The sequence below is a fragment of the Rhipicephalus microplus genome, chromosome 6 (assembly GCF_043290135.1).
Source record: "Rhipicephalus microplus isolate Deutch F79 chromosome 6, USDA_Rmic, whole genome shotgun sequence".
NCBI lineage: Eukaryota > Metazoa > Arthropoda > Arachnida > Ixodida > Ixodidae > Rhipicephalus > Rhipicephalus microplus.
In genome coordinates this window covers 86,140,863-86,168,691 of record NC_134705.1, presented here as the reverse complement: position 1 = coordinate 86,168,691, position 27,829 = coordinate 86,140,863, and the positions used below count along the sequence as shown (strand labels likewise).

General features: G+C 44.1%; 1 protein-coding gene across 1 annotated transcript in view; it reads right to left on the bottom strand.

The window, feature by feature from the left end:
• The window catches only part of LOC142765354 (uncharacterized), a 30,911-nt gene that overhangs the window by 2,193 nt on the left and 889 nt on the right, over window positions 1–27,829 (bottom strand). The window contains exons 2-6 of the mRNA XM_075866147.1: window positions 22,122–22,190; window positions 12,707–12,812; window positions 11,084–11,141; window positions 8,810–8,982; window positions 7,016–7,128 (exon numbers count right to left, since the gene is read on the bottom strand). Coding sequence (XP_075722262.1) covers window positions 7,016–7,128; window positions 8,810–8,982; window positions 11,084–11,141; window positions 12,707–12,803 — 441 coding nt within the window. The 5' untranslated portion in view covers window positions 12,804–12,812; window positions 22,122–22,190. The remainder of the gene's footprint in view (window positions 1–7,015; window positions 7,129–8,809; window positions 8,983–11,083; window positions 11,142–12,706; window positions 12,813–22,121; window positions 22,191–27,829) is intronic.

Here is a 27,829-nt window from a genome sequence, read left to right as displayed (position 1 = left end):
AAACAGTTAGGTTCTGAAGGTTCGAGAACTGCTAAGAGGGACCACGGAAGACTACGGGAGGCTACGAGTGAACTGAACACTATGGAGAGGCTGAAACCGAAACGGTTGTTGAGACGATCTCTCAACACTAGGATTATCAACAAGGCAAGAGCTCTTCTAGGCGATGCGACAGCCACCATCGACCAGCTGAACACCATTTACAGACTTTTGAAGGCGAACAACAATGACCTGAACCAAATTAACAGGGAGTTGGAAAGCCACATACCAGATGAAGATTTTGAGGAAAAGTACACCATCCTTGAATACGAAGACAATGCTAACAGCGTCATGACTGAGCTTCTTAGCAAGCGCGACCGTATTGTTGCCACGTCATCAGCACCGGAGCTTCAGACTTTGTCAGTAGCAAGTACCTCTGGAGCCTCTGGTGACAAGCTGCCAAGCTTGCCATCGCCCTATTTGCCGGTGACCTGTGCAGTGGAACGACTTTTGGGAGCTATTCAGCCAGATGGTTCACCAGAACGGAAGCCTCACGGCAACGAACAAGTTCAACTACGTGAGGTTCTTCCTAAGGGGCGATGCAGCTTCAGCTATTGTGGGCCTGCCAACCACAAAATCGTGCTATAAGGACGTCATCAACATACTCCAAAAACACTTCGGTGACAATATGAGACTCGAGCAGCAGTACTTCTCCAGGCTTTGCACGTTGCCTTTAGTCTGTTCAAATGACCTGTCGGTTCTTCGCAAACTCTACGACCAGATCATCATCAACATCAGAGGACTGGAGACACGTTCTTTTCGGCAATTCTGTGTGACATATCCCTGCAAACTTCACCACAAGACCTCGTTCTACAGTACCATCGGTCATGCACCAATCGGGCGACGAGCTGCAGTAGTAATGAAGCCTTATCACGGAGCTGGAACGCCTATTAAGTTTCCTGTCTATCGAAGTGGAGAGCTTAAAGAAGAGCGAGTTCGCTAACCATCGTGGAAAAGACAGTCATAATGAGAATGCGCAGAACAAATCACGACAGCCTCGTAGGTCAAAACTCACGTCTTCAGTTCTCCATAACAACACAAAGAAGGTACCTGAGAACTGTATGCTTTGCAAATCAAGCCAAGGTTCCACGAAAAAGTGCTCGCTGGATCTCCCGCTACCAGAAAAGAAGCACATTCTAGAAAAAGACATGAGATTCTTTCGATGCTTGACGAAAGGTCACAGGGCGTGTGATTGCAGGCGCAAGATTACGTGCTCTACCTGTCAAGGGCGTCATGCGACAAGCGTGTGTGATCAGCAGAACTTAACCCAGAAGACACGAAAAACTGGCACGACAAATACCAGAATACGGGCAAGTAAGCCAAGCACCAACACGACTGTATGTGAATCTCCAAGAAAGAATCGACATAACCTTGAGAATTTATCTGCGAGTGTACTTCAGACATTTCGGGCTTGGGCCGCAACATGTTACATGTCGGTATGTCAAAGGTGTCGTAAACGGAGGAAGTCAGCGAACAATAGTCACAGAGAGGCTATCAAAGCAGCTGAAGTTGCCATGTGTGGGATCCATCATCATTGCGCTCAACACCTTCGCAAGCAAGCCAAGTCAAGCAGCGCAAAGATGATGTGTTGTGCAGCTCTGTTTGAAGAGTCAGTTTTCACACACTGAAGTTGCCTTAGAAGCCATAGAAATCCTGCACATATGCCAAGATATCGAAGCAAGTACAACAAGTTCACTATTCGTCACGGAAATACAGAGAGCTGGAAAAAACATCGCTGATCAACTACTATACGGATCCGTTGTCGGGGAAAAAGGCATATAAGTGTTCTCGTCGGTTCCGACCAAATGTGGACGGTGATGACAGGAGAGGTCACTTGATGCGCAGGCAATGAGACACTTATTGCTATGAACTCGGACCAGAGGTGGATGTTTCAAGGCAACCCCAGCATGACATTGCATGTTACAAGCTGAGGGATTATGGTCTACGTACCATACAACCAGTGTACAAGAGAGCGATGAATTCCTTCGTTGTTTTGGAAACTCGAGAGCGTAGAAATAACAGACGCTATTGACAGTGAGAGCGAGCTCATTTCAGTACTCAAGCAATTTGAACAGAACGTTTGCCTTAGGAGCGGAAGATGCGAGGTGGCGCTGCCCTGGAAAGAAGACGTGGAGCTCTCAGACAACAAGCAAGTGGCTATGAGAAGACTTTGGAAACTTCTCTCCCGACTGTCGAATAAGCAAGGACTCTTGGAGACGTATGACACCACCATATGGGAGTACCTATGAGCGAGACATGCATAAGCTGTCGACGGGCCACCCCTGGATTTGTTGAACGTATATTATATGTCGCATAGAGAAGTGATCCGAGAGCACGCACTCACTACAAAGGTCCGAATTGTTTTCAACGCTTCCTCTCCCGCAAAAGGGTGCTTTTCATTGAATGAATGCCTGAAAAAGGGTGAAAACCTGTACCAAGATCTCGTGAAAGTACAGTCGAACCCGGTATACCGAACTCGCCAAAAAACGTTTATTAGTTCAATATATGGCATAATTCGATATAGGCCCGGTATAGGATTTGACACAAAGGCACATAATAAATTATAAGAAAAGTAGTTTATTAATATGGCGGCTCACTTGCAACACCTACTGTGGTACAAAATAGTCACGCATTTTCTTCTGGGCTAACGACTCCACTGCCGGCGACAGCATGCACGCCTCCACGTTGTCCAACGAGTCGGGAGTAGCTGAGGCCGCAACCTTCCACATTCACGCAATAGCGCCGGACCAACGCAAGTGCACTTATCACCTCGGAGGATGTAGGCAATGGGCCATCGTCAATTTCCTTATTGCTGTCGCTTTGGCTCATCGTCGGCACGATGTCTAGAGTAGTCCTCATCTTGCAGCTGACCCGTGATGGCGACATCATCGTCCGCACTAACGAACTCGTCCAATGTCGATCCGTCGACAGCACCCAGGAACACGTGTAAACGGCCGCTTCAACATCTTCGTACACAGCAGTGCGCACACGATGGGCGCCACGGGCACCTGGCCTTTTGTCCTACTTGGCCCTGATGTCTGCCTTGTTCTTCAGGATAGTACTCAAGGTGCTCCTAGGAATGTTGTACGCGGGGGCGACGTCGGACTTCTTTTCACCGAGCTTGACCCGATTTATGATTTCGAGTTTCGCGGCGAACGGCAAATTCTGCCTCTTTGCGCAAGCTATGATGACAGCGCGCCAACACAGTTCACAGAGCAACAGGGAACACCACCAGCACAGACCACATTGGATGAGGACTCGAGGAAACAGGCAGCTGCAGGCACTCAAGCGTAAAGAAAGAAAAAATGGCGCTCACTTCTACCGCCTCCGCGCCTCGGAGAAAGCACAACGGCCTCTGATTGACTGTAAGCGCTGCGAGCGGGCCAGGATTATTTCTTGCAGGGTGGTGTTCGCCCGTGCACAACCGGGTCTAACCAACTTCTTCTAGGGTGGCGCTGGCAGTTTTTCCCGCCACCGCGAGGGAAAGCCAACTTGCTGGGGCACTTTTGAGGCAGATGGAGTTCGATATATAAGTTGTTGTTGCTATTTTCGTTCAATAAAACAGTAACTTTTGCTATATATTCTCAATGTCAATTTACCTTGTTTAGGAATTGTTCAATATATTGGATAATTTGATATAAACGGGTTCAAAATGGTCAGGCTCGACTGTATTATTACACTTCAGAACACACCGTATAGCTCTTCTTGCCGACATTGAAAAGACATTCCTTCAAATTTCAGTCACTGAGAAAGACAGAGATGCCTTTAAGTTCTTCTGGTTTCGAGAAAAGGAAGCATTGCATTTCTCAAAGGAAAATATTCAAGAGTGGAGAATGACAAGAGTGCAATTCGTAGCGACGTGCAGTCCCTACCTATTGACGGCAACTATACACCACCATCTGAGGAACGTACCTTCAAGCAAAACCAGAACCACAAGCCTTCTCAGTGAATCATTTTACATGGATCTAGTGGCTGGAGCAGAGTCAGACGAAGAAGCACTTCAAATTTGCAGAAAAGCCAAAGAGATTACGCAACAAGCAGGAATGACACTGAGGAAATGAACGTCTGACCCAGATCGATTGATTATCGCATTACAGCACGAGGAACAAACTGCAGGCAAGGAACTGGCTATCCTCCATGAAACAAGTGTGAAAGTACCTGGAATCGCATGGAATCCCCACACACGGATAATTTCACATTTTTTTTGAAAGCCCTTCTCGAATTTATGAAAGAAAAATGTGATACCAAGCGGTTCTTTCTTCAAGCTTCTTCCACAATATTCGACCCATGGGATTTGTTGCGCCATTCGCCATTGTTATAAAGATCTTTCAGAAGTTATGGACACGTGAAATAGCATGGGATGAGAAGCTGCCTCAGGATCTTCAGGATGAGTGGCGTGAATGGGTGCATCAACTACCGCTTTTGCAAAAAGTTTCCATGCTGCATTATCTTGGCAGCATTGCCAAATACCCCCCCCCCCCCTCCCTTCTCCCCCCAGAGCTACAGGAGCATTATTTTGCGACGCAAGCCCATCAGCATACGGTGCAGCGCTTTGTTTCGTACCGAGCTGTTCAGCGAAGCCCGAGTTGCTGATCGCAAAAGCCCATGTGGCATCTATCAAGACAATGACACTACCATGGCTAGAGCTTCTAGGAGCCTTGATTGGAGCATGGCTACTGCACTATGTGTCAAGTGCACTCACAGGCTTCGAGATCCACTGTACAATGTGGTCGGATTCCACAATAACACTTTCATGGATAAAAGGCCACATGACGAACTGGAAGCAATTTGTGTCAGAGTGAAAGAGATCAGGGAAAAAACAGATTCTTCTATGTGGAGGTATTGCCATGGTCATGTGAATTCAGCCGACCTGCCCACACGTGGAGTTTCTATGGAGAAATTATTATCCAGTAGTATGTGGCAACATGGACCAGACTGGCTATGCGAATCACAAGACCGATGGCCTCAACAACCGTCAGAAGCTATCAGCACCGACGACAGGATTTCTTCTGAAATGATTGCCGTGCGCGTTGCGATATCCAGTGAGACAACGTCGGCGCCAGCCCTGAACATAAACTGTTACAGCAAAATTGAAAGGCTACTCAGGGTTACGGCCTGGGTATTCAGATTCATGCAGGGTTTTCTTGCGACCTGGAATCGATCGAGGAAGAGGTTGGTGCAGAATTCAGTGGCTGTGATGAGCTGTGCAATGAAGTGCGCGAGAAAATTGGCTGCGTGAGCGATACTGAAGACAGCAAGATCGCCTTTGAGCAGTATACACTCTACGAGGTGGGCGTACCCGTTACCAGAACGCCAATATCACTGAGATGGCTGTGAACGACACAGATGACCATGCAGACGAGGAAGAGCCTCGAGAAGTGGCTACAATGACAGAAACGCGTAACTTGCTGTGCCTTCTCCACAACAAGGTCGAATGCAGCAGTGGCAACCGACGGCTAATGCGATGTGTTGAGCAACTGGACAACGCCTTTCTCGGACCGAATACGAATGCGATACAGGCGAGCATCATGCAGTTTTTTTATCCTCGGTAAAAAAATTGTTTTCCCTGCAAATTGCTGAGCTCTTTCATGCAGAGGAGCTGTTCCTGGCAGCACTAGCTTTTCTTTAAGAGCGACCTGAGCAAACATTTTCGCCGTTTTGCTTAACTCCAAATACCGCTTATCCCAAAAGCTTTTTTGAATTTGATGGCTTCGAGTTAACGAGAGATTACTGTACTATTGCACGTCTGACATTGAAAAAATTGGCTTCCAAACACATCTTTTGATGCTCATGGAATGAGCACTTTTTGAACTATTCCAGACGCTGGCGAAAGAGGACGAAAGTGCCACATAAATGGCACCCAAAAACGAAATTTGAGGGAACTTCGCGACTGCACACTTTACTATGGCAAGACAACTTAAGCATCTCTTAAGAAAGCTCCAAAAGTACGTTCTGTATGGAATGTTTTGCAGCAAAGCTGTCCTTGTGGACTCAGTGTCAGTGTAGGTACCATTCGCCATCCATGGTGTTCATTGTAACAGGGAGTGTGATCAGGGGGAATGGAGGAGTCTCGTCTGAGGGGGAGGAAAAGAAGTCGAGATTGATCGTGAAAAGGTGCGACTTAAAGAGGGTAGTTATTAAAGAAATGTGTAAAACAAAATTTTCACGAAACAAACCCTTTTCACGAAACACAAGTGGTGTAAGCACTGAGCTATGCACCCACACTAGCACAACATGAATATTGATATGAAAGCAAGTGAGGAGTGGCCATGAGGACCACTTGCCTACCTCCTCTCGTAGCGATTTGCGCACAAAACTGGGGGGGGGGGGGGGGTCATTCTTGCTCCGACAGTCAGACGAACCTTGATCAATCTTGTGTGATTTCCCATAAACCTCTTGTGACGTTTCGTTCTGTTCTGTACCAGAATACGTACAAAATGGCCCCCTAAATAGACAGTTTGAGAATAGCTCGCCTGTGACTTCCAATACCATAACCCATAGCTTACCGGCAAGCCGCAGCAGGGTTTACTGGCCCCCAAGTGCCATGCGAAAGTGGTGTTAAGCATGGTACAGATACGCATGAATAAACTGGTTGAGAAGTTCATGAATGCCTATGATACTTCCTCAGTACTGCTTGCTTAGTAAAACTGCTAAGTTCACTTTGAATCCGAAAAGCTTAGCTCTCACATGCCACATTCACAACAACTGCCTGCCTTTTGGAAATGAAAATTTATCCTCTCGAAAGAAAATTACATACTTGGAGTACACGACAGCAGCAGAAACTGTCCCTAAAGTGATGCCTTAGCATTAAACAAGCAGAACTCTGACCCTACATTCGTATTCTAGTATGTAAGCAGAGAGAACTTGCAAGTTGCCTCGAGACAGTTTTGGTTCCGTTCAGCAATTAGAGGAGCATGGATGGCAGTCTTCAACTCACTCCTGGGTGTAAAATGGGGTGGGGTGTACGGGGTCCACTCACGGGCAGCGAGCGCTTGCCAGACTTGACGGGCAGCACGGGCGAGTCCGGCGGAGAGTCCTGCGGCGTGTTGGGGATGGGCGTCGAGTACAGGTCTAGCACCTGGTGGCAGATGTCTGCAAAATGATGGGTGAGCAGGATTTACAAAAAGAAAAGTGAATTTTGCCATTCTGGTGATGGTAAAACGCGAAGCTACAAGGAAACCTGCAAAGGGAAGCAGATAATGGCAGAAAACGGTGCATTTAGCCTACATGCCATGCATATACAGCACCTCGGAAGAAAAAAAGGAAATATTCAAATGGACACAAAAGAAATGACAGGAAGGGTTCTATTTTGACAAGAATCCTTCTCCCAAAGTGTTGGGCATTCCCAGTAATCAGAAACATGAGAATTTTCCTCAGGCAACAACAGACTGGATGTTAATGTTTACCCCAAAGTCCTTAACAACTTTTGAAAGATATTTGAAAATGTTATGAATTTGTATATTTTTGTGTGTTCACTAGTGGTGTCTATAGCATTTTATGAAAATGTTTGAAAAAATGTCTGCAGTTGCAATGAACTTGTGTAAGTGCTTAAATGCTGCCAAGATTGCAAAATCTTGACTTCACTCAGTTCCAGTCACAAGTGTCTCTTCGCTACCCTCACCTACTGTCAATTTCAGCCATTGCTGTTACTCCCACCTTCGTCCCATGTTATGTGAGAAAGGTGGGACTGCACCTTACCTTAAGCTTCCGAATTCCTGTACTGCTTTCCGAAAGGTGTATGTCATAAAGTACAGCAATCGTACACTCTTGACTGTCATAACACTGCAATGCCACGACTCTGCATTTGGGTTTACAACTGAGTGAGTGCGCCATAGCATCAACAATATCCTCCTCATCAGCAAGACGGTATGCACTCACTGCATGGCAAAGGCATCACTCATGTTCTGCCAATCAATCATGTTCAGTAGTTCGTGTGGCCACATAATCCCTGAGCTTCTGAATCTCATCTGCTAACCTAATTTTGTCTCCCCCTTACACGCTTGCTTCTTTTGTAATCTAGTCAGCTACCCTTAAAGGAGAATTTCGGTGATATTTTTATATTCACCGACTTCAAAAAAACTTTGAACGTACATTCTCTTTGGTACTGTGATGATATGCACCAAATTATAAAACTGTAAATCATTTAGTTTTTAAGAAACGAACTTAAGAACTAGTAGCCAATTCTGGAATCGCACTTGCAATCGTGGGCCAACCAGCGTATGACTTAAGTGCCTACTCTTTTTCAACACCCTGCCTTGCTCAGAAGAATGATGCAGCGTGCGCTTTCTTCTACCAGGTGACGACGATGCTACCACAGTTCGGTTTGCTAGCCACATATCGTGTTAGTCATCATTGACATCGAGTCTTACACTAAGCATGCTCAATATTGAGAAAATGAGAAGATCAATTGGGGCACATCAGACGCTTCCCGCACCAGCGAGTTGAAATCAAAAGGCGATGCTCCCGCGCTCAGATAGTACCTGCAATCACCTCACTGGTAGCCCAGATGAGCTGGCACAGCTTGATTGCGTATCGGATGATATCGCCAGCTTGCCTTTCGTGCGATAGAAGCACCTGTGCTATGTTTACACCCTGACCAGCCGTGGCGGCGTGTCGTGACGTTATTTGTTTACACAACTTGTAGTGGCTGCCCGTTTTGGTTTCTTAAAATTAGTGACAAGTCTCTTGGCAAAACGAACCACCCTAGACTATTAATGCCACTTCCAACCTTTGCAGCACACACAGATTTAATTTAAACTTTTCAGCAGCTTACCCTCGAGCAGCTCGACGGTGATGTCCTCGACGTAGACCTCCCACCAGCGCTGGTGCCGCGAGGTGCGCCCGACCCAGTCGCTGACCTCGAACTTGGACAGCTTGCCTGCCAGGTAGATGAGAGCGATGGCAACCACCTCGGGCTCCCACTGAAGGCACAGCGTTGTGCAAAGGCTGCACAGGCAAAGGCAACATCTGGGATGTCTCTGCGAGCTCCTAACAAAAGGCTGCTACCAATGATAGATGTGCAAACGCTCATGGCCCAACCTCATGGGAGTCAATTTTCAGCACAAAATCAATGGCAGTTGGGAGGATGGCGGGCATACTGTCTGTCTTGATATCTGAAGCAAGGTTTGGGTACAGGCTAGTTATAGTTAGCATTCCATTTCACATGTGACTGTAGCACACGTGGAGACAACAGACCAGCAAAGTGCTCGTCTTTGTTCACCTGCTGTCCATTATTTACATGTGCTGCAGTCACATGTGAAATCAATATCCGTATTGGTGGCAAACTACTTGCAGAAAGCAGCAAACACTGCTGAGCATCGCAGAACAGTCAGATCCTGACTGCATCTGACTTCAGATTTTGAAAACACTGAAAACTATTGGTGATGGCAGTCTGTTTTCTGTTGCATGTGTGCGCAGCCCCAAAAAGGCATGCTGCCGTGCTCTTGCTCTGGCAGTCGCCACTGAGAGATGGCTTGAAATATAAATCAATGTGGACAAGCGTTTAGCCAAGCATGCAGTTGAGAAATGTGAATAGGTGTTTCAAACATCCTGTTGGCTGTGAGCAGGTGCATGAGCTTCTTCATACAATACAATAGTATTTTGATACAGTTACAGTTATGCGAATTTCACAATATGAATTTTAAGGTCGTTTCAGATGGATTACATTTTATAAAGTACGCTGCAATTCGTTGTTATACAAATGGTTTTTCCAGCCACCGCAGATGATACGAACGTGCGATTGACCACTACACGCAAGCAGCTTATCTCAAGAGCTGTTCGCACTTGGCCTCAAAGGAAGTGAATGCAGCAGAACCCACTAAAATTTTTCTTGTTCTGCCGCCTAAGCAGCCAAAAAACCACGCAGCGAGGCTGTTGCGAAAAAATCTATCCGAGACAAATTTTTTCACCACGCAATAGCAGATCACCTTTTTGCTTCACGGCTTTCGCTACACTGGCTGCAATAGCTCTCAAACCACATGATTTAAATGACCAGCCACAAATTCAGCATGGCGGCAATGGCACCAGCGGTGGATCACATTGGCGCAATCATGAACTACCTGTGCAGCACGTCAAAACTCACAGCCGAAGAAGCAGACGAAGAAGCAGTCATAGAGAGCCTTGTTTGGATTACGATTGCTGAGAAGACTGTAAGCAGAAGAAGGTGCAGCAGCAGCGAGTCAGCATGCCCTAACGTGTCTCGCTTTTGCACTGCCGGCTGAATCAGTCGCCGCTGCTGGTGGTGCATCTGTTCATGTAGTTTCTGTTGGCATGCCTTTTGAAACAACGTTTGTAGAGATGTAAACTGTTTCTTCTCAGTGTTTTGCACGCATAACTAGAATTCAGTATGAATTTTTAAGCTCAGGAAATGAACAAAATGGAATGAATTCTGAAGCGGCAATGGCGGAATGTACAAGGGGCAGAACGAATGTGAACGTTTTCGACAGACACATACGTTTTCCCGCCGCTCTGGCCTTTTCTCTTGAATTCTCCGGTATAAATTTTCTATGACTGATATTTTTCGTGTCAACTTCGCGGTGCGATTTCCCGGCCGCTTAGGTGGCAAAGCGAGTGAATTTCCAATGAGTGTTGCTGCTTTCACTCCTGTCAAGTGTGAACACGCTTTTAAGCACCAGCAGCATGAGTAAAGCAACCCAACACGTCATTCAGAGACGGTGAAAGCAGGAAAGCTCAAAAGTATGTCACGGATTTTGTTTCAGCAAGAAGTAGATGACCCCAATAAAGTTCTTGTTCATCTTCATGATCAGCTTAAACTTCTTGTTGGTTAATATGAATTCAGCAAGACAAAAATAATTTGCATGCTCCCTTCGAATTCTTGAGATTCTATTGTAGCAAGCACCTAAGCTTCCATAATGTGGTGCCCGATTTGGAGGTTGTTCTGGGATGTAAGACTACCTCAAGTGGTTAACCCAATCCTGTCATCAAGTGTTACATGCTCTAGTGATAGCAAACTACAAAAAGAGGGTCATTGATGCCTGATGTTACACATGCACAGAGGATTGCTTGAAATAAATGGGGAACAGCCCACCTGTCATTGATGAATGTCCAGGCCATTTGCACCATCTTCTGAAGCTTTGACTTGTCACCTGCAGGGACAGGGCTGGCATGGATTTCACATGTTCTGGCATGTTCTCCACTTCCTCAGAATGCCACATGGCTAGCCAGTGTTTAACCAGAAATGCACTGAAGTTTCCAGATAGAGTGTTGGAGGACTATGGTCACAAACCAGTCAAAATCTGAAGATCACCAGCAACGTGAAAAAAGAAAGAAAGACATGTCACGCCCCACCTACGAAGCGAATGATGATGAGTGGGTGAAGTAGTGGGATCGTTTTGTGTTACCGTAAATCACCTATGACATTGCCCACTCGCGCGTGTAAATGAATGACAAACTCACTCGTGTACAATTGCAGTGGACTCCTAGTGAATGAAAATCGCTTAACGAAACTGCTGCTTAAATGAAACAATTTCCTCTAGCATGATTGGCTTCTTATTTCAAGTTCTTCAGTCCCGTTCATCTCTCAGTAAACGGAACTCCTGGCTAAATGGAACACATTTTCCTGGTCCCTTCAGCTTCTGTTTAATGAAAGCCTGCGGTATATACAATGTCTACTGGTCATAAATGATACGTTGTGTTGAGTTGTGATTTTTTTTTTTTTGCCTTCGCTCTGCATCATCATTGTCAAGACGTATCGCAAGTACCTCACATGTGCTGTGCCATGATGGCAGAAAGAAAATGCGTGGTCTAGAACGCGCTTGTTCTTCATCAGTGTCATCGTCATCGACGGCGGTCATTGCTCAACCCTAAGGAGCTTCGCCCCTGGGGACAAAGGAAAAAAAAACAAAACATCCTTTTCTAAAAGCCAGTGCAAGATCGGTTATATGAACTTTCACATGCATAAATGGGAGTCGCCGGGATTTTGTCTTAAAGAGGGACACGTTTGTGTTGCCTTGCGACAGGAGAGGGGCGAAGTCCAAGAGGCTCTTTTGCTCTCCCCTGCCAACTTCCATGGGCACATATAATTAATTTTAAGCTAAATCTTGATGCTTTATGTACCAAAACATGATTGTGATGCATGCCATAGTGAAAAGAAGAAGGCGCTCTAAATTAATTTCAACCGCCTGGACTTCTTCAACATGCACCTACATCTAAGTACATGGGTTTCCTTGCACTTCGCATCAGGAACAGAGCTTGCATTCAAGAATTTGGAAGTGCTACACATTCACTACTACACTACTAGAACAGGCTCATCTTAAAGGCTACGCACACATGCTTGAACACTGCGATGTATGGTGCTAAAATCCGCGCCACCAATACATTGTTTGGCAATTTTTTTTGGGTTTCCTTACTCCTACAAAGGGTAGATTCACAGTTTAAAAGATTTTGTGTGAGCTTTAGTTACAGCCCGAAAACTGAGAAATGAAACATAGTTACGGAAGAATTCTGGAGCGAGAGCTTGCAGTTGCAATGAAACACGAACTGCTCATCAAGGGCTGTCTTCAAAGACAACGCCAGCGGCACCCTGCGGGTGCTCAGGCAAACAAAAACCTTGTTCACATTTCTCGTGAAACGGCAATGCACGCTCTTGCACGGAAAGCGAGCTTATGCCTTGTTATTCTAGACAACACGGGTGTCAACAGTTTGGACTCACCTTTGAGACACTTGGCGTACTTGAGAAGAAACCCGTAGGGATGACTGACCTGGAGGTCAAACTTTATTGTCTGCAGCAAAATTCGCTCCATGGTCATGACTTCTTCCTGCGTTCGCACACAGCAAAAGCATGAGTTGAATAATGCATGGAACAATCCGAGGGACACTACCGTCGAGTAAATTAAAACAAAAGCTGTCTTCAGCAGTAGCAGAACGAAGAAACAGTATAAGTGACAAGAGAATCAGACCGGACGAAAGATCAGGGCGAGTGAAATGACGTGCTTCAAGTGAAGAAAGTGCTTTTTTTTTAAATGCATTACTGGATGGATGGATATGTGGGGTTTAACGTCCCAATCCACCATATGATTATGAGAGATGCCGTAATGAAGGGCTCGGGAAATTTCGACCGCTTGGGGGTCTTAAACGTGCACCCAAATCTGAGCACACGAGCGGGCCTACAGCATTTTCACCTCCATCGAAAAGTCATCCGCCGCAGCCGGGATTCGATCCTGTGACCTGCGGGTCAGCAGCCGAGTACCTTAGCCAGAGCATTACTGTTTTTTAGGTGATTATATATGACAAAAAACTGTTTGCAGTTACACACAAGAAAAAGAACCTTGACCCACATTCGAAACCACAGTGTGAATGTAACATACGTCACGTGATTTATTCACGTACAAACATACTGGGAGGTCGAGGAACGTTAGTAGACCGTGGAACGTCAGCCGGCTGAAATCCTAGCAAATGCAAGCTCGGGTTGTGTGTGTGTATCACCAACGCTGTGGCTTGCCTTCCTGGATGCTCCGTCGTTGTCTGGCATTGTTCTCTACATTGTCCCCCGGTGAAGCGTAGCCATCCCGGCGACCTAAGGCGCAGTCACTATAGCGGGGTCATAATACGGCTTCAGGCAACTAACATGCAAAATTTCTCTGCCACGATGACATAAGTCATCAGACGGTGTCAAAGGCTCAATCTCATAATTGACTGGTGACGTACGGGTGAGCATGCGGTAGGGCCCATGGTATCGGGCCAGTAATGTCGACGAAAGGCTAGGAGTACTCGGTGGAATCCAGAGCCAGACGAGGGCACCAGCCGTGAAAGTAGGAAGAGGTCGGTCGGTGTCGTTGTGCAGCTTCTGATGGCCTTGGTCCTTGGATGTCAGGCAACATCAGAAATTGCGGTGTACTCAGATGAGTCTGGCGTATAGGGGAGGATAGTGTCCAGCGTGCACGATGGTTCACGTCCGTACAGGAGAAAGGAAGAGGAAAAAACCTGTGGTTGCGTGCATAGCCGTGTTATACACATACATGATGATAAGGGGCGCGAAAAAACGACACAAAACAGAGCGCATCGTCCCGTGTACTTCTTCTCTGTTTTGTGTCGTTTTTTCGCGCCCCTTATCATCATGAATCCGCACCAACTCGCCCAACTTTTTACTTTACTGATTATACACATACGTCACGAATGGAAAGACAGCGTCCTAATTGGTCTGGTGTGAAGCGGTGTACCTTGTCAACATATCACTGTGAGTGCAATTAAATTTTCTGTGAGGCTATTCGTATGCGGGTGATATGCTGTCGTCGTGCAATGAAGGATGTTGCACTGAATGAGCGGGTAAAATCGCGCAAGCAGGGGGCGACGAACGCAGCCGAAGCAGAGATCGAACGAGCCGGCCTATGTCCGCCGTTCGTAGGCGAAATGCGATATCACATCGATCAGGAATCCCGCCGTCGAAGCTGAGCGAAAATTCCCCATTCAGATTGAACAAACGTGAAAAGACGCAAGGGGGTGGGGGGTGTCGCTCAAGCAGCGACCTTGAACTAGGGCGGCGCGCCCGCATCCTCGGACGCCATGAACGCTCGGGTCGTATGCCCTCCTACGTGCTACGCTCTGAACAAAAAATAAGAAACGGTGTGGAAAGAGCATTTCTCCCTGCAGCGACCATATTGTCTTACACCAGCGTTTTGTAGACTTAGGTGAATTCGGATCCAAGTTGGCTGCCAGCCTCACTTTTTATAACATTACAATTTGTTGCTATCGCATTCACTGCTTCGCCCTTGCGGTGAAACTGACTTTTTTTCATTTCTTTCGCAACGCGGCTCAATCGGTGAGTTACGCTCCAGGCAGTGCGTCTAAAACGTGACCTTCGTTTTCATACAGCGAGAGAGAGAGAGAGACGACGTGCGGGATTTCGTTTAGCTATGCTGCAGAAGCTGTAATGAATGCCATAAGTTTACTGATTGAGTGAATGATTGATTCCCTGAGCCTAAGAAGTCTAGTGGCTGACTGACCGACTCATTTGATTGTATTTCAGCGATGTCGCGCCGTCTGACATACATTACGGGCCTGGTCATCGTAGCGTATACCCTTGGAAAACCCGTGCAAGGGTACAACGCTGCATCGTGCGTTCACTTCTACGGTCGATACATCGAACGCCGCACTCCTGCCTGCGAGTGTGCTTTTAACTGGCCCGCTGTCACAAGCGTCATCGGAAACGTTCGTGCCGACGAAACGGCCACGGTTTAGCCGATGCCAGACGAGACGGTGAAAGACGTGGCTATGCAAAGAGAGCGGGGAAGAGAGGAAAGCAACGCACGTGTCTCAAAATATCCACTGCTGCTCGCTCAGCGGGGATTTTACTTGTGCTCCCGTAAAAATGGATTCGCGTTATCAAGTTTCACTGCACGACAGCCCTGAAATGCGGTGTAGCCTGCTGGCAGCGTCAAATGTTGAGGGGCGTGCGGCGACGCGTATGCACTACATGGAGCATTGCTACTCAAGCGATACTCCCTATTACCTACGCTTTGACCGTTTTCGACTACCTTTATTCGGGACAACCTACGAGGAGCAAGCCTTGTTATATCAAATAACTCATCCACTGCACAACAATAGCTACGTCCGTGAACTTTTATTAGAACAAAGTAATTCTAAAAGCAGTGTAAAGAAAAAAAAAGTTAAGATGTACTTCCTTACTTGTATTGCGCCCTGATTATACTATCTATTATAAATATGTTTTTTTTTGTTTTTGTACTTTCGTACTATTTGTGTAAAAGTCAATAATTTTCTTTTTATTTTGAAATGTGTATATCTTTATAGTAATTTGTCTTCCGACTAAAAATTCTCGTGGTGTCAGTTTTTTTACATATTTTTTATCTCGCTATGAGCGAATTTGCGTTGACTGCAATGTGTTGTTTTAAAAGTGTGTGTCTCGATTGACATCTATCCTGTTTTTGAATTTGATTTTTGTGTCCCCTGCTCCGAAAGAAGAAAGGAAATATGTCTCTTCTTGTTCCATTGCATTTGAGCAAATGCATGAGTGGAGGGATCTTAGTCAGGCAGAGGTTGTTCGTCTTTAGTCTCTTCAGCCTAGGAAATTTTTTCTCTGAATAAACAATGAATGAATGAATGAATTAATAATGAAAGCACTCGTCATTGAAGAGCAAACCACCACTATACTTCGCGAGGGACAAAATCTTTCAGGTCTCGTGCACATTCTAGAAAAATAAATCCGCTAAGGCAATAAGAATCAAACACACGTGCCTCTGATGCGACATTGGCGAAATGAATCGGTACGATTCCCGCTTTTTGCCTCAAAGGGCTGTCCTACACATAAATTTTCACATAGCATTCAGATACGTACATATCATATTTCAAATGATCAATACAACGCATGACTATGCCATTTATTACGAGCTCTACATATTATTCGGGTTTGATTCCACTAGGCCTCAACTTTACTAGCAGACATCGCGCGAATTTCATTCTTTTTTCCTCAATTGTGCGTGACTTAAAAAAACATCTGACATTAGTAGGATTTATTTGTATCCAATTTGAGTATTCAAATATTTGAACAATAAAAATAGCTAGTGCCATGTATTGAATGTACGACACCCTAATGAAGAATCTTACAAATCCGCTAATGATCTGCCATCTATGGCTCTTAATGCCATTTTGTATCTGCAACAACTAGATACAGTCCACTCGCAAAGCGGCAATACTTGGTGTTTCAGGACGCCATTATTTTACCTTGTGGCATACACAACTGTGAAACCATATTTATGAAGTGCAGCACGAATAAACCAAAAATTGAATCATTTAACGGCCCCCTTCCTCGCTGGCCACTCATGTGCAGGTGATCTACGACGGCCAGGTCACGTGGTACGACTCCCTCTTTATGCTGCTCCTGTATGGTGTCTACATCGACATCATGAAGTGAGTGTCTTCTTTTCACTCAACTGAGATGCCACACACAAGACTGAGTCACACTCTCAACACCAAGCACGACCGCTTGTTGACTTGTTGGTACAATCGGCATTTGGGCGGCAGCTTGTAGGAATGCACTCGACAGTGGCATAGCCAAGGGCACATCGGGAAGGTTCAACACCCCCCTTTGAAAATTTTTAACATTGCATCTGTATGCATACAGGCACGCATACAATTGAGTGCACAAACATACATAAAGTGTAATTACCCCATCTCACCCCTCCCCCCAAAAAGTGCTAGCTGCGCTACTAGAGCTGAATTTACGGCAATGTTCAACACTGGGGTAAACTATAGAGAATTTGGGGGGGAGGGTCTTGAGCCTTTTTGCCAGTGTCTGCCCTGGAGATTGAGCTTTAGTGCATAATATATTTGAATTACTTGACAGTTGAGTGTAGCACATTCAGCTTTTTTAAAAGGCTGATTCGTTTTTAGTGTATATATATCTAAAAACAAAAGTATATGAACCATGGGCAAGCATGCCAAAATCGCTGTCGAGAAGCGGGTGGTCTGGTGTTGAAAGCACTGCTTTGACGGAATAGCTGTTGAGAGAATTACTCTAATGGAATGGGTCAGAGCAATGCTGTCTAAAGCAGACCATTCATGACTATATGGCGCAGACAGCAAAAGTATATGAATAGCAATGCTCTGTATACTTATGCTCACAGGCGTATCTGCGTTCAGTACCTGTCAGCTGCATGAGAAAAAAACAAGGCCAACAAACAAGTTTTTCAGACACGTAGTGTCACCTGTCAATGCAGTTTTGGGTAGTAAAAAGCTCGACTACCTTGCACAGTTGGCTGTGCAACCAGGTGCACTGTGTGTGAAACAAAGATTGAGCTAAATATTAAGTGTGTTTGCACACTGAACATTTAGAAAAAGAGCTACGAATTTTTCTGCGCTAGTAGAACCCGTCACCGAGCCACCATGACGCGCATGTTGGTTCGCTTGCCAGAACAATGGCTAAAACAAGAGCAGACGCAAAAGCTCCACGCTCTATAGAAAACGACCTCAGTCGGCGCTACTGTTGCATTGTGAATTTTTATAGACTCAACAGACTTCAATTTCACCAATTTCCGTTGCTATAGCAAAGCAGAACAGCGAGAGCACTGAACACGGGCCGTTGCAAACGCGTAAATAAACTACTCGTGTTCTCTAGCCAGTCGCACTAGAAAGTGTGATATTGCCCGAGCTATTTAGGAGGCCTCAGTTTTGTCTAGCATTGTATAGCGAGAAAGTAGACACGAATGTATCCCCATTTGAAGTATAGTATTTACAATTTACCAGCATCAGACTCCCTTCGCACTACTTTCACAGCAATAGGAACAGTGCGGAAAAAACACATGCCCACAGTCTCTTTCTTTTTTTTTTATTACGGGCAACCAGGTACAACAAGAGAATCCACCAATGGGTGGCCACGACGTTTGGAATCCACGAAGAAGAACAGACTTCGCTCGGCCTTACATCTGCGAGCTACGACGCCAAGAACTACAGTTCCTACGGTGAGGACCGCCTTGTTCCTTCCCAGCTGAAACTTTGCACACACGCTGCAGCATACTTATTTAATTATAGCAATTATAGGTAAAAGACACCACGTTGACACTAAGCTCAGTGTTGAATCCTGCTTTGATGCTGTAGCTTTAATGCTGAGCCAAGTCTTTATAGCAGAGCTCATTTTCAAACTTGCAGTGCCATTCAACAATGAAATCGACGATTTCACCCAGCAGAACGCTTCCAGAAACACACGACCTCTGGATGAGATGATCAGAGACAGCCGGAGAAGGTGAGCCGGCCAAGATTGCTAATCTACTTGACAGTAGCAGGTGAACCGTAATAAGAACTACAATTAGCCCTGTGAACAATTCCCAGAAATGGCGTAGAACTAACCACCTACATGCACACGATACCTTTAACCTGAGCTCCCATCAGCTACATTTCACCAAGTGGTGGTTTACAGTTTCCCCAAGGAAGGTGTTATTAAGTTATGATGGTATGATGGGAAAGAAGAAAAAGAATGGAATGACCGTACAACATTTTATCAAGTACCGCTGCTATGGTCACGATGTGGTTCACCATTTTACATACAAGTTGTGTGATAAAGTCAGCCATTCTGCACTCCTATAATAAAAATAAAATTAAAAATCGAGCCATAGGTCTGGCTTTTCCCTGACAAAGGCTACCTAAAAAGGAAGCCATACTTACCGTCAGCTTTGGCTTGCAAAGTTTAAATAGTTTAGTTGAATAACAGTACATTGAAAAAATAACAAAATAGCATAAACTAATGTAACTGCAATGTAATGTCGTATGCTAAGCAAGACTGGCAGCCAGGAGTTGACGTCTGCCCTGGATCAAAGCAAGAAAAGAGTTTTCTTCTTCTTCACACCCAAAACGTGTATGAGCCACAGCGGTTCGTTCATCGATGGTGGCATGCGTCATTACCCCCTTCCCCAAGAAGTCCGTCTGGATGCTGTACGTGAGGGCAAATAGAAAGAAGACGAAGGTTACTATGCAAGCAAAACGAATGCCGTAGCTCAAAATAACATGAAGTAAGAAGTCAAATAAGAAAAACGGGAAAGAATGAAATGAAAAGGAGAAAACAAAAAGAAGGATGTGAAGTCACCAATGAAGCCAGTCACTCCGCTGGCGAGGCACCGTGTGAAAGGTATCGTTTGAGTCTAGAAACGTGAATGACTTCAGTTTGTGGGAGGCGATGGGGACGTCTCGAGGTGCCTTCTCGAAGAACGTCATAATTGATGTCGGAGAGACGACGTACGACATTGTAAGCACAGAGCAGCTTTTTTGAATCGCCAAAACAGCGTAGCATACAGACTATCGTTTTGAAATTGCATGAGGTGCAGCACCATGTGCACAGATTGTGGGAAGGTTTACGTATCGCAGGCTGGCAGCACACAGGCAAGACACCTTTTGAAAACAAAGAGCATCGGCACTAGTCACATATAAACTGCCACTTGCACCTGTTGCACTTTTTTGCAGGCCAACCTTATACGAAGCAGCGCTGCGAATGCTTATGACCCGATACTTCCGCCCCAAAACTCGTTTCTGGGCAGCAGCAAAAAGGATCACCAATGAGGTAAAGACTGTGCCTTCTCATTCATTCTCTCTCAAATGAGCCTTTTCAACGAATGTCAAGTAGTGTGAGAGGGCTCAATTAATTTGTGTTACTGGAAAGCCACACTTATACGTTCAGTTGGCATGCCTAGCCAAACGTCAAGCTCGCAAATACAGCATGTGCTTAGCTGATTTGTGAAACATGTCCTTTTAATGCGTGTCATATGAAACCACACCTACAGGATATACGGAACTAAAAAAATATCGTGACAGAAGTTATAGAGCGTGCAGTGAGAGAACCTCTCCTCTTGATTGAGTAAACCTAAAATAAAAGGCCAAACGTTTACTATAAGATGCACTCAATACACCAAGTTAGTTGGGTTAAAGAGGTATATTTATCGTTAGGTAATTTTACTTCTATGCTTGAGTAACTGTCTCCAAAAAGAAAACTAATTGTTTCACAAAGCATCAGCGAAGCTATTTTGTCCTCGAAAGATCCTTTTTCGGCAAGACAGCTTTGCCCCCACCAACACTTCTTCTTTTAAAGCTTCAAAGCTTCACTGACTTGTTTGCTAAATGTGAGCCTCGCCTTCCCAGCGAAGCACTGTGGTTTATATTATGATGCAAATTATAACACAGCTAACTCACTGCAGCCGGTGTGTTCCTTGTTCATCAATGTCGAGAGCATGCCTCATAAGCAGTGCTGGCTCCTGCAAGTAGCTGCATAAGCCAGCTCGCGTGACGAGAAACAGAAGAGCACTGTGTTGAAACAGAATGTAGAAGTTCAACTCTCACACCGCAGTGGCAGCACAGTAGCCTCACGACAAGCAGGAGCTGATCGCATTTTGGTGAGACACGAATAACCATAAGTGAGAAAAAACTTTAAGCTAGTTCATTGCAGTGTGTCAGTTCCAGTAGCTTAGAGATGAGTAGAGAAGCAAAATGCTGCTCCGAAATGCATGTGAACGTAAAGTATGAAACTAGTGGACACTTATTTATTATTACTTTAGTTATTATTATTACTATTACTTATTATTATTAGTTATTATTTTAGTTATTATTTATTATTATTAGTTGTATTATTGTTAGTTATTATATTATTATTTTTAGTTACTGCTAGCTTGCTTTGCAAACCATAAGCAGGAGTGGGTTGTACAAAAGGTACATGTTGCACAATAAAGACAAGAGACAAAAGAAATGAACTGTGAATACACCGTGAGGAACTATATATATATATATATATATATTTCAGGTGAAAATGCCGGCAAGAAAATACATGGGTCACAAAAAAATGTAGTAATGTAGTAGTAATGATGGAAAAATGACAAAAATGAAAAAAGTTACAAAAATGTACAATAGAGCATTTGCTTACACAGCGCTCAGCTCAGTAACTAAACTGATTTGTTTATTATTGTTTTTTATTATATCGTATGCTATCTGTAGTTGTTGGATAGTTCGGGAAACACCTTGAATCATAGATTAACAAGAGCGTGGACAAAGGATGATATGGCTGGGCTCTGCAGTACATATTCAGGCTGCGCATTTTATTTGCAGGTGGCACGAGGAAAAAAAAGACTGTTTGAAGAAGTTCGTTTGACAGGAATATTCAGTTAGTTTGAGTGAACGTGTAGGGCGCCAGCTACACAGTCTAATGTACAAATCCTTGTCTACTTTGATGTGTTTGCAATGAATTAGATATAGCATTCCGAGTCTCTCTCGATAACATCGTATCTCTAGAGCTTCAATGTTCTCGTCCTGTAGTAAAGCACTAAAAGATGTGTGATGATGGTACGAATTGAAAATGAATTTGACCAATTATGGTTGTATGTTCTTGACTTCTCTTGTGATTGACTGGGTGTAGGGACCCCAGAAAAGAGCAGCGTATTCTAACAATGGCTCAACGTATAAGTATTGTCGTGAGCAAAAAATCATTTCCAACCAGTACGTCGCCTGTTGTTAACATTTCTCGCAGATTTAGTGAAGTGATCCAACGCCTACTGCCACTTTCATGTTCAAAGACGTGCGCATAATGTCTCCATTTCACTCGCAGCACAAGCGCATACGCCGAGGAGAGATCCAGCACTTACCTTCCCAGACCTCCCTCGACCCCAATGACATGGTCCGACGTGGCAAGAGCTCCAGGTTGGGAATGCGTCCTGCACATTGCAAGCGGCAGCCTCGGAAAAACGGCATAAAAACTAAGCCTAACAGAAATACGAAACATTCTCTGCATGGTTGTGCAGATAGTGAATTTCAGGTTTGAAGCGAATAGTGGTTTGTTCAAATGATTAGACATTGAATAGCCTGAATAGTCTATATTGGATATTATATAAAAAAAAATGAGCATGTGTACATGACCTTATGTAACCTGCGCAATATATATATTTTTTTCTATTTGAACAAGGCATGTGCAGATGTCATTCTTCTTAATTCAAAATAAGTGGAAGCAACTTGGAATAGTAGCAGAATTTGACTTCTGATAGAATGCAAATGATAACCTGCAGATTATGTTACACTATAAAACTTACCATGCTTAGACAATGTAAGCATGTATCAAGCTTTCAGATTTAGTTAAAAAACATAAGTAGACTATGAGAGGGCAATATGTTCATTTTATCTTAAAGTCAGACTGCGCCAGTGCAGACTTTTTTGGATAAGTGTTTTCATGGCATAGAATGGCAGCCATGCTGTAAAACCATCTTTACAAGCAGGCAACATGCAGTCTAACATACGTTCATTTTCTAATGAGGCAAATAGAAAACTGCAACCAAAAATTGTATGCTAAACCTGACGTTTTGAAGTCAGACTGGCTTCTTCGAAACGTCGGGCTTCGAAACATTTGGTTTAGAATACAATTTTTTGTTGGAGTTTTCTATTTGCCTTATTTCCTTCACAATCAAGCAAATTTCTGCCACATGCTCACCTTTGAGTCTGTTTGCAAATTTTGAACACTAATTGAAATTTTTGTCAAAACGAGTTTGAACACTGTAATATTCGAAGTTTACCGATATTCACACATGCCTAATGCTTTTTCCAAGCCAATCTACAACGATCATTTTAAGTTAAGCAGGATCATTCATATACCATGTGTACCTTAACTACCATTACAGCACGACAGGCATACGTTCGCTCTATAGGATGAATACATGTGCTCTATAGCTGCCCACAGCTTATGGTCCCTCCACAAGAGATGTGAAACCATGCATAAGTACTTGCATATCACACAACTAGCCAGGTTCAATTTGTCGCAGGGGATAAATTTTCTTTATTTATTTTATTTGCTCGTGGTACCTAGGCCACATATACTATAGTCCCCCCAGAAAAGTAGCTGGAGCCCCTGCCCCACCCAAATCGAAAATATCCTCAAATTCGTAATTACTGAAAAAAAAGAACAACAAACGAAAATGCGTTGGCGCTCGTGCACACCTTCGGTAGATGTTTTTCCTTAACTTCCCCATAGTGTATATGTTGAATTTCAGTAAAGGTTCACTCCATGGGTGAACCTTCAGTTAAATGAGCAAAATTCTGTACCAACTGTACCAATGGTTCATTCTGCCTTGCTTGTCAGAACGAATCATCAAATGATATTAGTGCACATACAGGTCACTGTGAAATTTCATCCGCGTAATTTTGCCCAATATTGCTGAGATTGTGCATAAAAATCTCAAAACTTGACAGTCTGACGGTGAACCATGTCCCTTTTGAAAGGAGCTTTCCAAAGCATTAGGGTGAACATGTAGGATAAATTTTATGCATTCATGCCTCACTTCTAACTCAAGAGGCTTACCATACAAATATGAGGTATGTGGAAGATGTCTGAGAAAGTTGTGCATATTGTCACGGGGTCGTGACGCTAATGAAGGCAGAGACGACTTGTCCAAAATTAAACTGTTCATTTGGCTGAACTTGTGGCCGGCAAATGGAAAAACAGATTGCAGCGATACACACTGGCACTGACAGCGGTGAACAGAGCGTCGGCCGTCGATCAACTGACAAGCGGTGTGCGTCGGCATTTATACATGTGCTGTCGCATGTTCCAGTACCATCGCTAGCAGCCACGTATGTTCCATAACAATCTGCAATGTTCGCATTGTGCACGTAATCGCATTCAAAGGTTCTTAGTTTTTCTTGGTGGTTCTTAGTTATTCGGCACGGTTTGTGCAAGACAGCCCTCAAACGTGTAGTGGGGTGATAACAAAAGTCTGCAAAGGAGTGTGGCAATATTCTGCTAACGAAGAGCTGCAGAGATATAGTAACAGAATGTGTGGTCCTCATCTCTACAACAAATAAGGAACTTCGACAGCCCGAAACAGGTGCTTCATTAGGGCAAAATGCCAAAAATATCAAAAAGCACACAAGGAAAAGCTTCTTGGCAGAACATTACACGAGATGGATATCCTCAAACATGCCTGCAGTGAAGAATAGAGCATCCAGCAGCGTAAAAAAACACAGATAATTTCACAACGAAATGAGCACTGCTCAGGCTCTGCAACAATTTATGAAACTCTCTGCTGATGGTACTTTAAGCAAAACTCTCCCAGTGCTGTGGAGATGTCTCATACATCATGCAAATACTGTGTTTGCCTTTTTCAGTGTTGATGTTGCCCTGTCCACAGACGCCGACTGGAAAAAAATTCCCTCACTGAGTGAGTAGGTCTCTTTAAATCTGATTATCTTTGCAGCCTTTTTCTAGAACCTTTTTTCCTATGTACAGCATTGGTGGTTTGAATTGTATTTTGATTTGCTTTGCTTGTGTTGCCACAATGAATCTGGAACGTGGGGCATTGTCAAACAGTTTTATGCAGCTTTTTCTCTCTGTTCCAACCACTTACTGTAAAACAGTATAAAGTAAATAAACTCAACTCATATACCACTTTATATTCAGTGTGACTATTACTGTGTATTGCATACGAGTTAGCTTGGGAAGGTGTTATTCCTACAGAGTTTCTATTTCAAAAGAAATATTTCGGTGAACCTTGAAAGTAAATTTACGTGACACAAGTTGCAATGTTCGTCAATAATGGCATCTCTTCCATGTGTTTCGAGTAACTACAGAGGTGTGTAAACATTGATATTTTACAACTGACAGAAATAACTGAAATAACTGATGACTGAAATCATCAAATACAGTTCAGTTACAATATTTTACAAATACTGAAATATCACTCAGATCATGAAGTTAATAATTTTTGTTTTGAAAGCACAAGTGGAGAGTCGCTAACAAATCAACATATTCATTGCATGTGCAGAATTCTTCAGTGAGTGCAAACAATAATTTTATAAGGTCTGAAGGTTCGCCTGCCTGACTGCTACAGCCCAGTAAACTTCCAAGCCTGTCACATTTTATACCTGGACTACACATTGTGAGGCAATCAAACTTGCAGTACTTTTGCAGTAATTTCACATTTATGCAGACATAGCTCACATTTGGAAATGTAAATCAATTTTTTGAGAATTAATTGTATCTACTAACATGGCCTATGTGATTCGATATTTGCACACTCCTAGACCTCACATGGCTCCACTAACCAAGCTACCTGCTACGCTACATCATGACTGCACCAGTTATATTGCAGTAGAATCTTGTTGAGTGGAAATAAATTGCTGCTTGAATAAAACAACCTTCTCAAATTTAGTTGGTTTCGTAATCAGCTGCTGCACCTATACACATCTTTCTCTGTAGACGAAAGCTCTGGGTGGTATGGAACATGCATGTTTTCACAGACCCTTAAGCTGTAACTTAAGGAGGTCGTGCCATATGTATATCTCATTGTTGCCGTACTCTGTCACAGAGGATGGCCCCTGGGCACTGTTGAAGTGGGTGGTGCAGGCGCCCCTGTTGGCAACACTGCACTACACGGTGCCGGACTGCCGGACCGCAACCGGCAAACGCCTGTTCCTGCTCAGCTTCTTCATGTCCATATTCTGGACGGCAGCCTTCTCCTACGTCATGGTCTGGATGGTGGGTCTCTCCAAACGGGACAGTGGCTGCTACTCATGAGCTGTCTCTCATTAGCAGTTCCCCAATCCAAACTGTATGTTCTCGTGCATAACCCGCACACAAATACAGCAAAATCAGAGCCAAATTCGGGATGCGAGTTACACTGATATTTCATCATGCAAGGTGGCTTCATGGCAATGCTATGCCACAATGCAAAAAAAGGTAGCTTCACAACAATGCAAAGCTGGTGAAATTATCATGTTGGCTGAACCTGATCATTGGCCAGGACAGGGAAGTGTTCTAAAGCGAGTGAAAATAAAGCATGCACAGTCTCTGAGCATGGGGTCACTCTACTGAATCAGTGGGGTCGCTTCTACTGAAGGGTAAAATTAAATTTGCACTGCTGAAATGTACGGGGTAATACACAGAGATCGTCTTTGACTTTTCCCCAGGTTATGGCAGAAGATGCAGGCTATACGTGGTAAAATATGATAGTCATATCGAAAAAAAAAAGACACACATTTAAGCTTTATTTTACAGCCAATTAAGGTCTTTCTTTCTTGCTTAGTACAATCCTTCTTTAGATCCACTTTTCGCTGCACTCTCATGTTTCGTTTAGGTCACATACTACCTCAGTTTTCAGATAGAAAACTGAGGTAGAATATTTTATCAGTCACTAAGTTACAAAATAAAAGGCATGCTTCAAACCTCATTAATTTTATGGAGACGCATAGTTTCGGATAATTACTTTTTCACACACAACGCCTTACAGAATGGTTGCATTTTGGCATTCTTGTTTTTCTCGAGATTTGAAAAAAACTTCGGTGTGCTTGTGCAACAGAAGCAGAACAGAATCAACAGTCTAAACTAATGTCACTGTTATTAAACATGTTCTTTTGTTATCCGCTCTTAAACCTAACAAAATAATACAGAGAGAATTGGAAATTTATAAACATCTTGACTTTGCTAGAGACTCCGTAACGCAATTTTGTCCTGATGCTAGTTGTCTATAGCACTGGTACCAAAGCACTCAAATGAAGTTTTGTCATAGCAAGCTGGCAGGGCACACAAAAAGTAAAAAGGCTAGCACAACTTTTACTGAGGTGTTTCTTTTTTCTAAGAGCACATTACTTTCATGAACTTAGCTGTCTGAGGATCACACCATTATATAACCAACTTTGACGGTTTTCATTTCATACTACCATAAGTCCTTTGGCTACCAATCAAGTGACCCAGAAACAATTTTTAGCAAGGCTGCCACCACACAATAGCCCTCTGGTGACAGCCTTCTTTTCGTTCCAGCAATAACAATAAACAATGTGGCACTGCCATCAAGTTCGAGTATGGTTGTGCAGCAAAGCGTGAAAACCCGTGCGCAGGTGACCCTCATAGGCTACACGATGGGGATCCCGGACACGATAATGGGCATCACATTCTTGGCAGCAGGCACCAGCATACCCGACGCATATGCTAGCCTGCTGGTCTCCCGACAAGGTGTGTGCATCATCAACTAAATCCCTGGCAATTTTAAAAGTCGCAGCTTCAACCCCGGTGCGCATGCACATGAGTGTGATTTCAGGCACATGGAACAATGCTGGTTAGGTGAGCAATATTAAATGTTCACAAAACCATGGTGGCTTGGGAGCTCTGTGCATTGCACTGCTAAGCAGGAGAAATCCTGTTTGATTTCCGGTCATGGTGGCCGCATTTAGAAGTGGAGAAAATGTAAAAAAAAGAATGGGTGCTCAGATTAAGATACAGATTAAGGAACTGTTTGGGCAGGCCCTGTTATTGTTTATTACTTTAGGTGAATGCAATCGGCGTACCTGTCAGCTGTCTCCAAAAGCAGCTGAT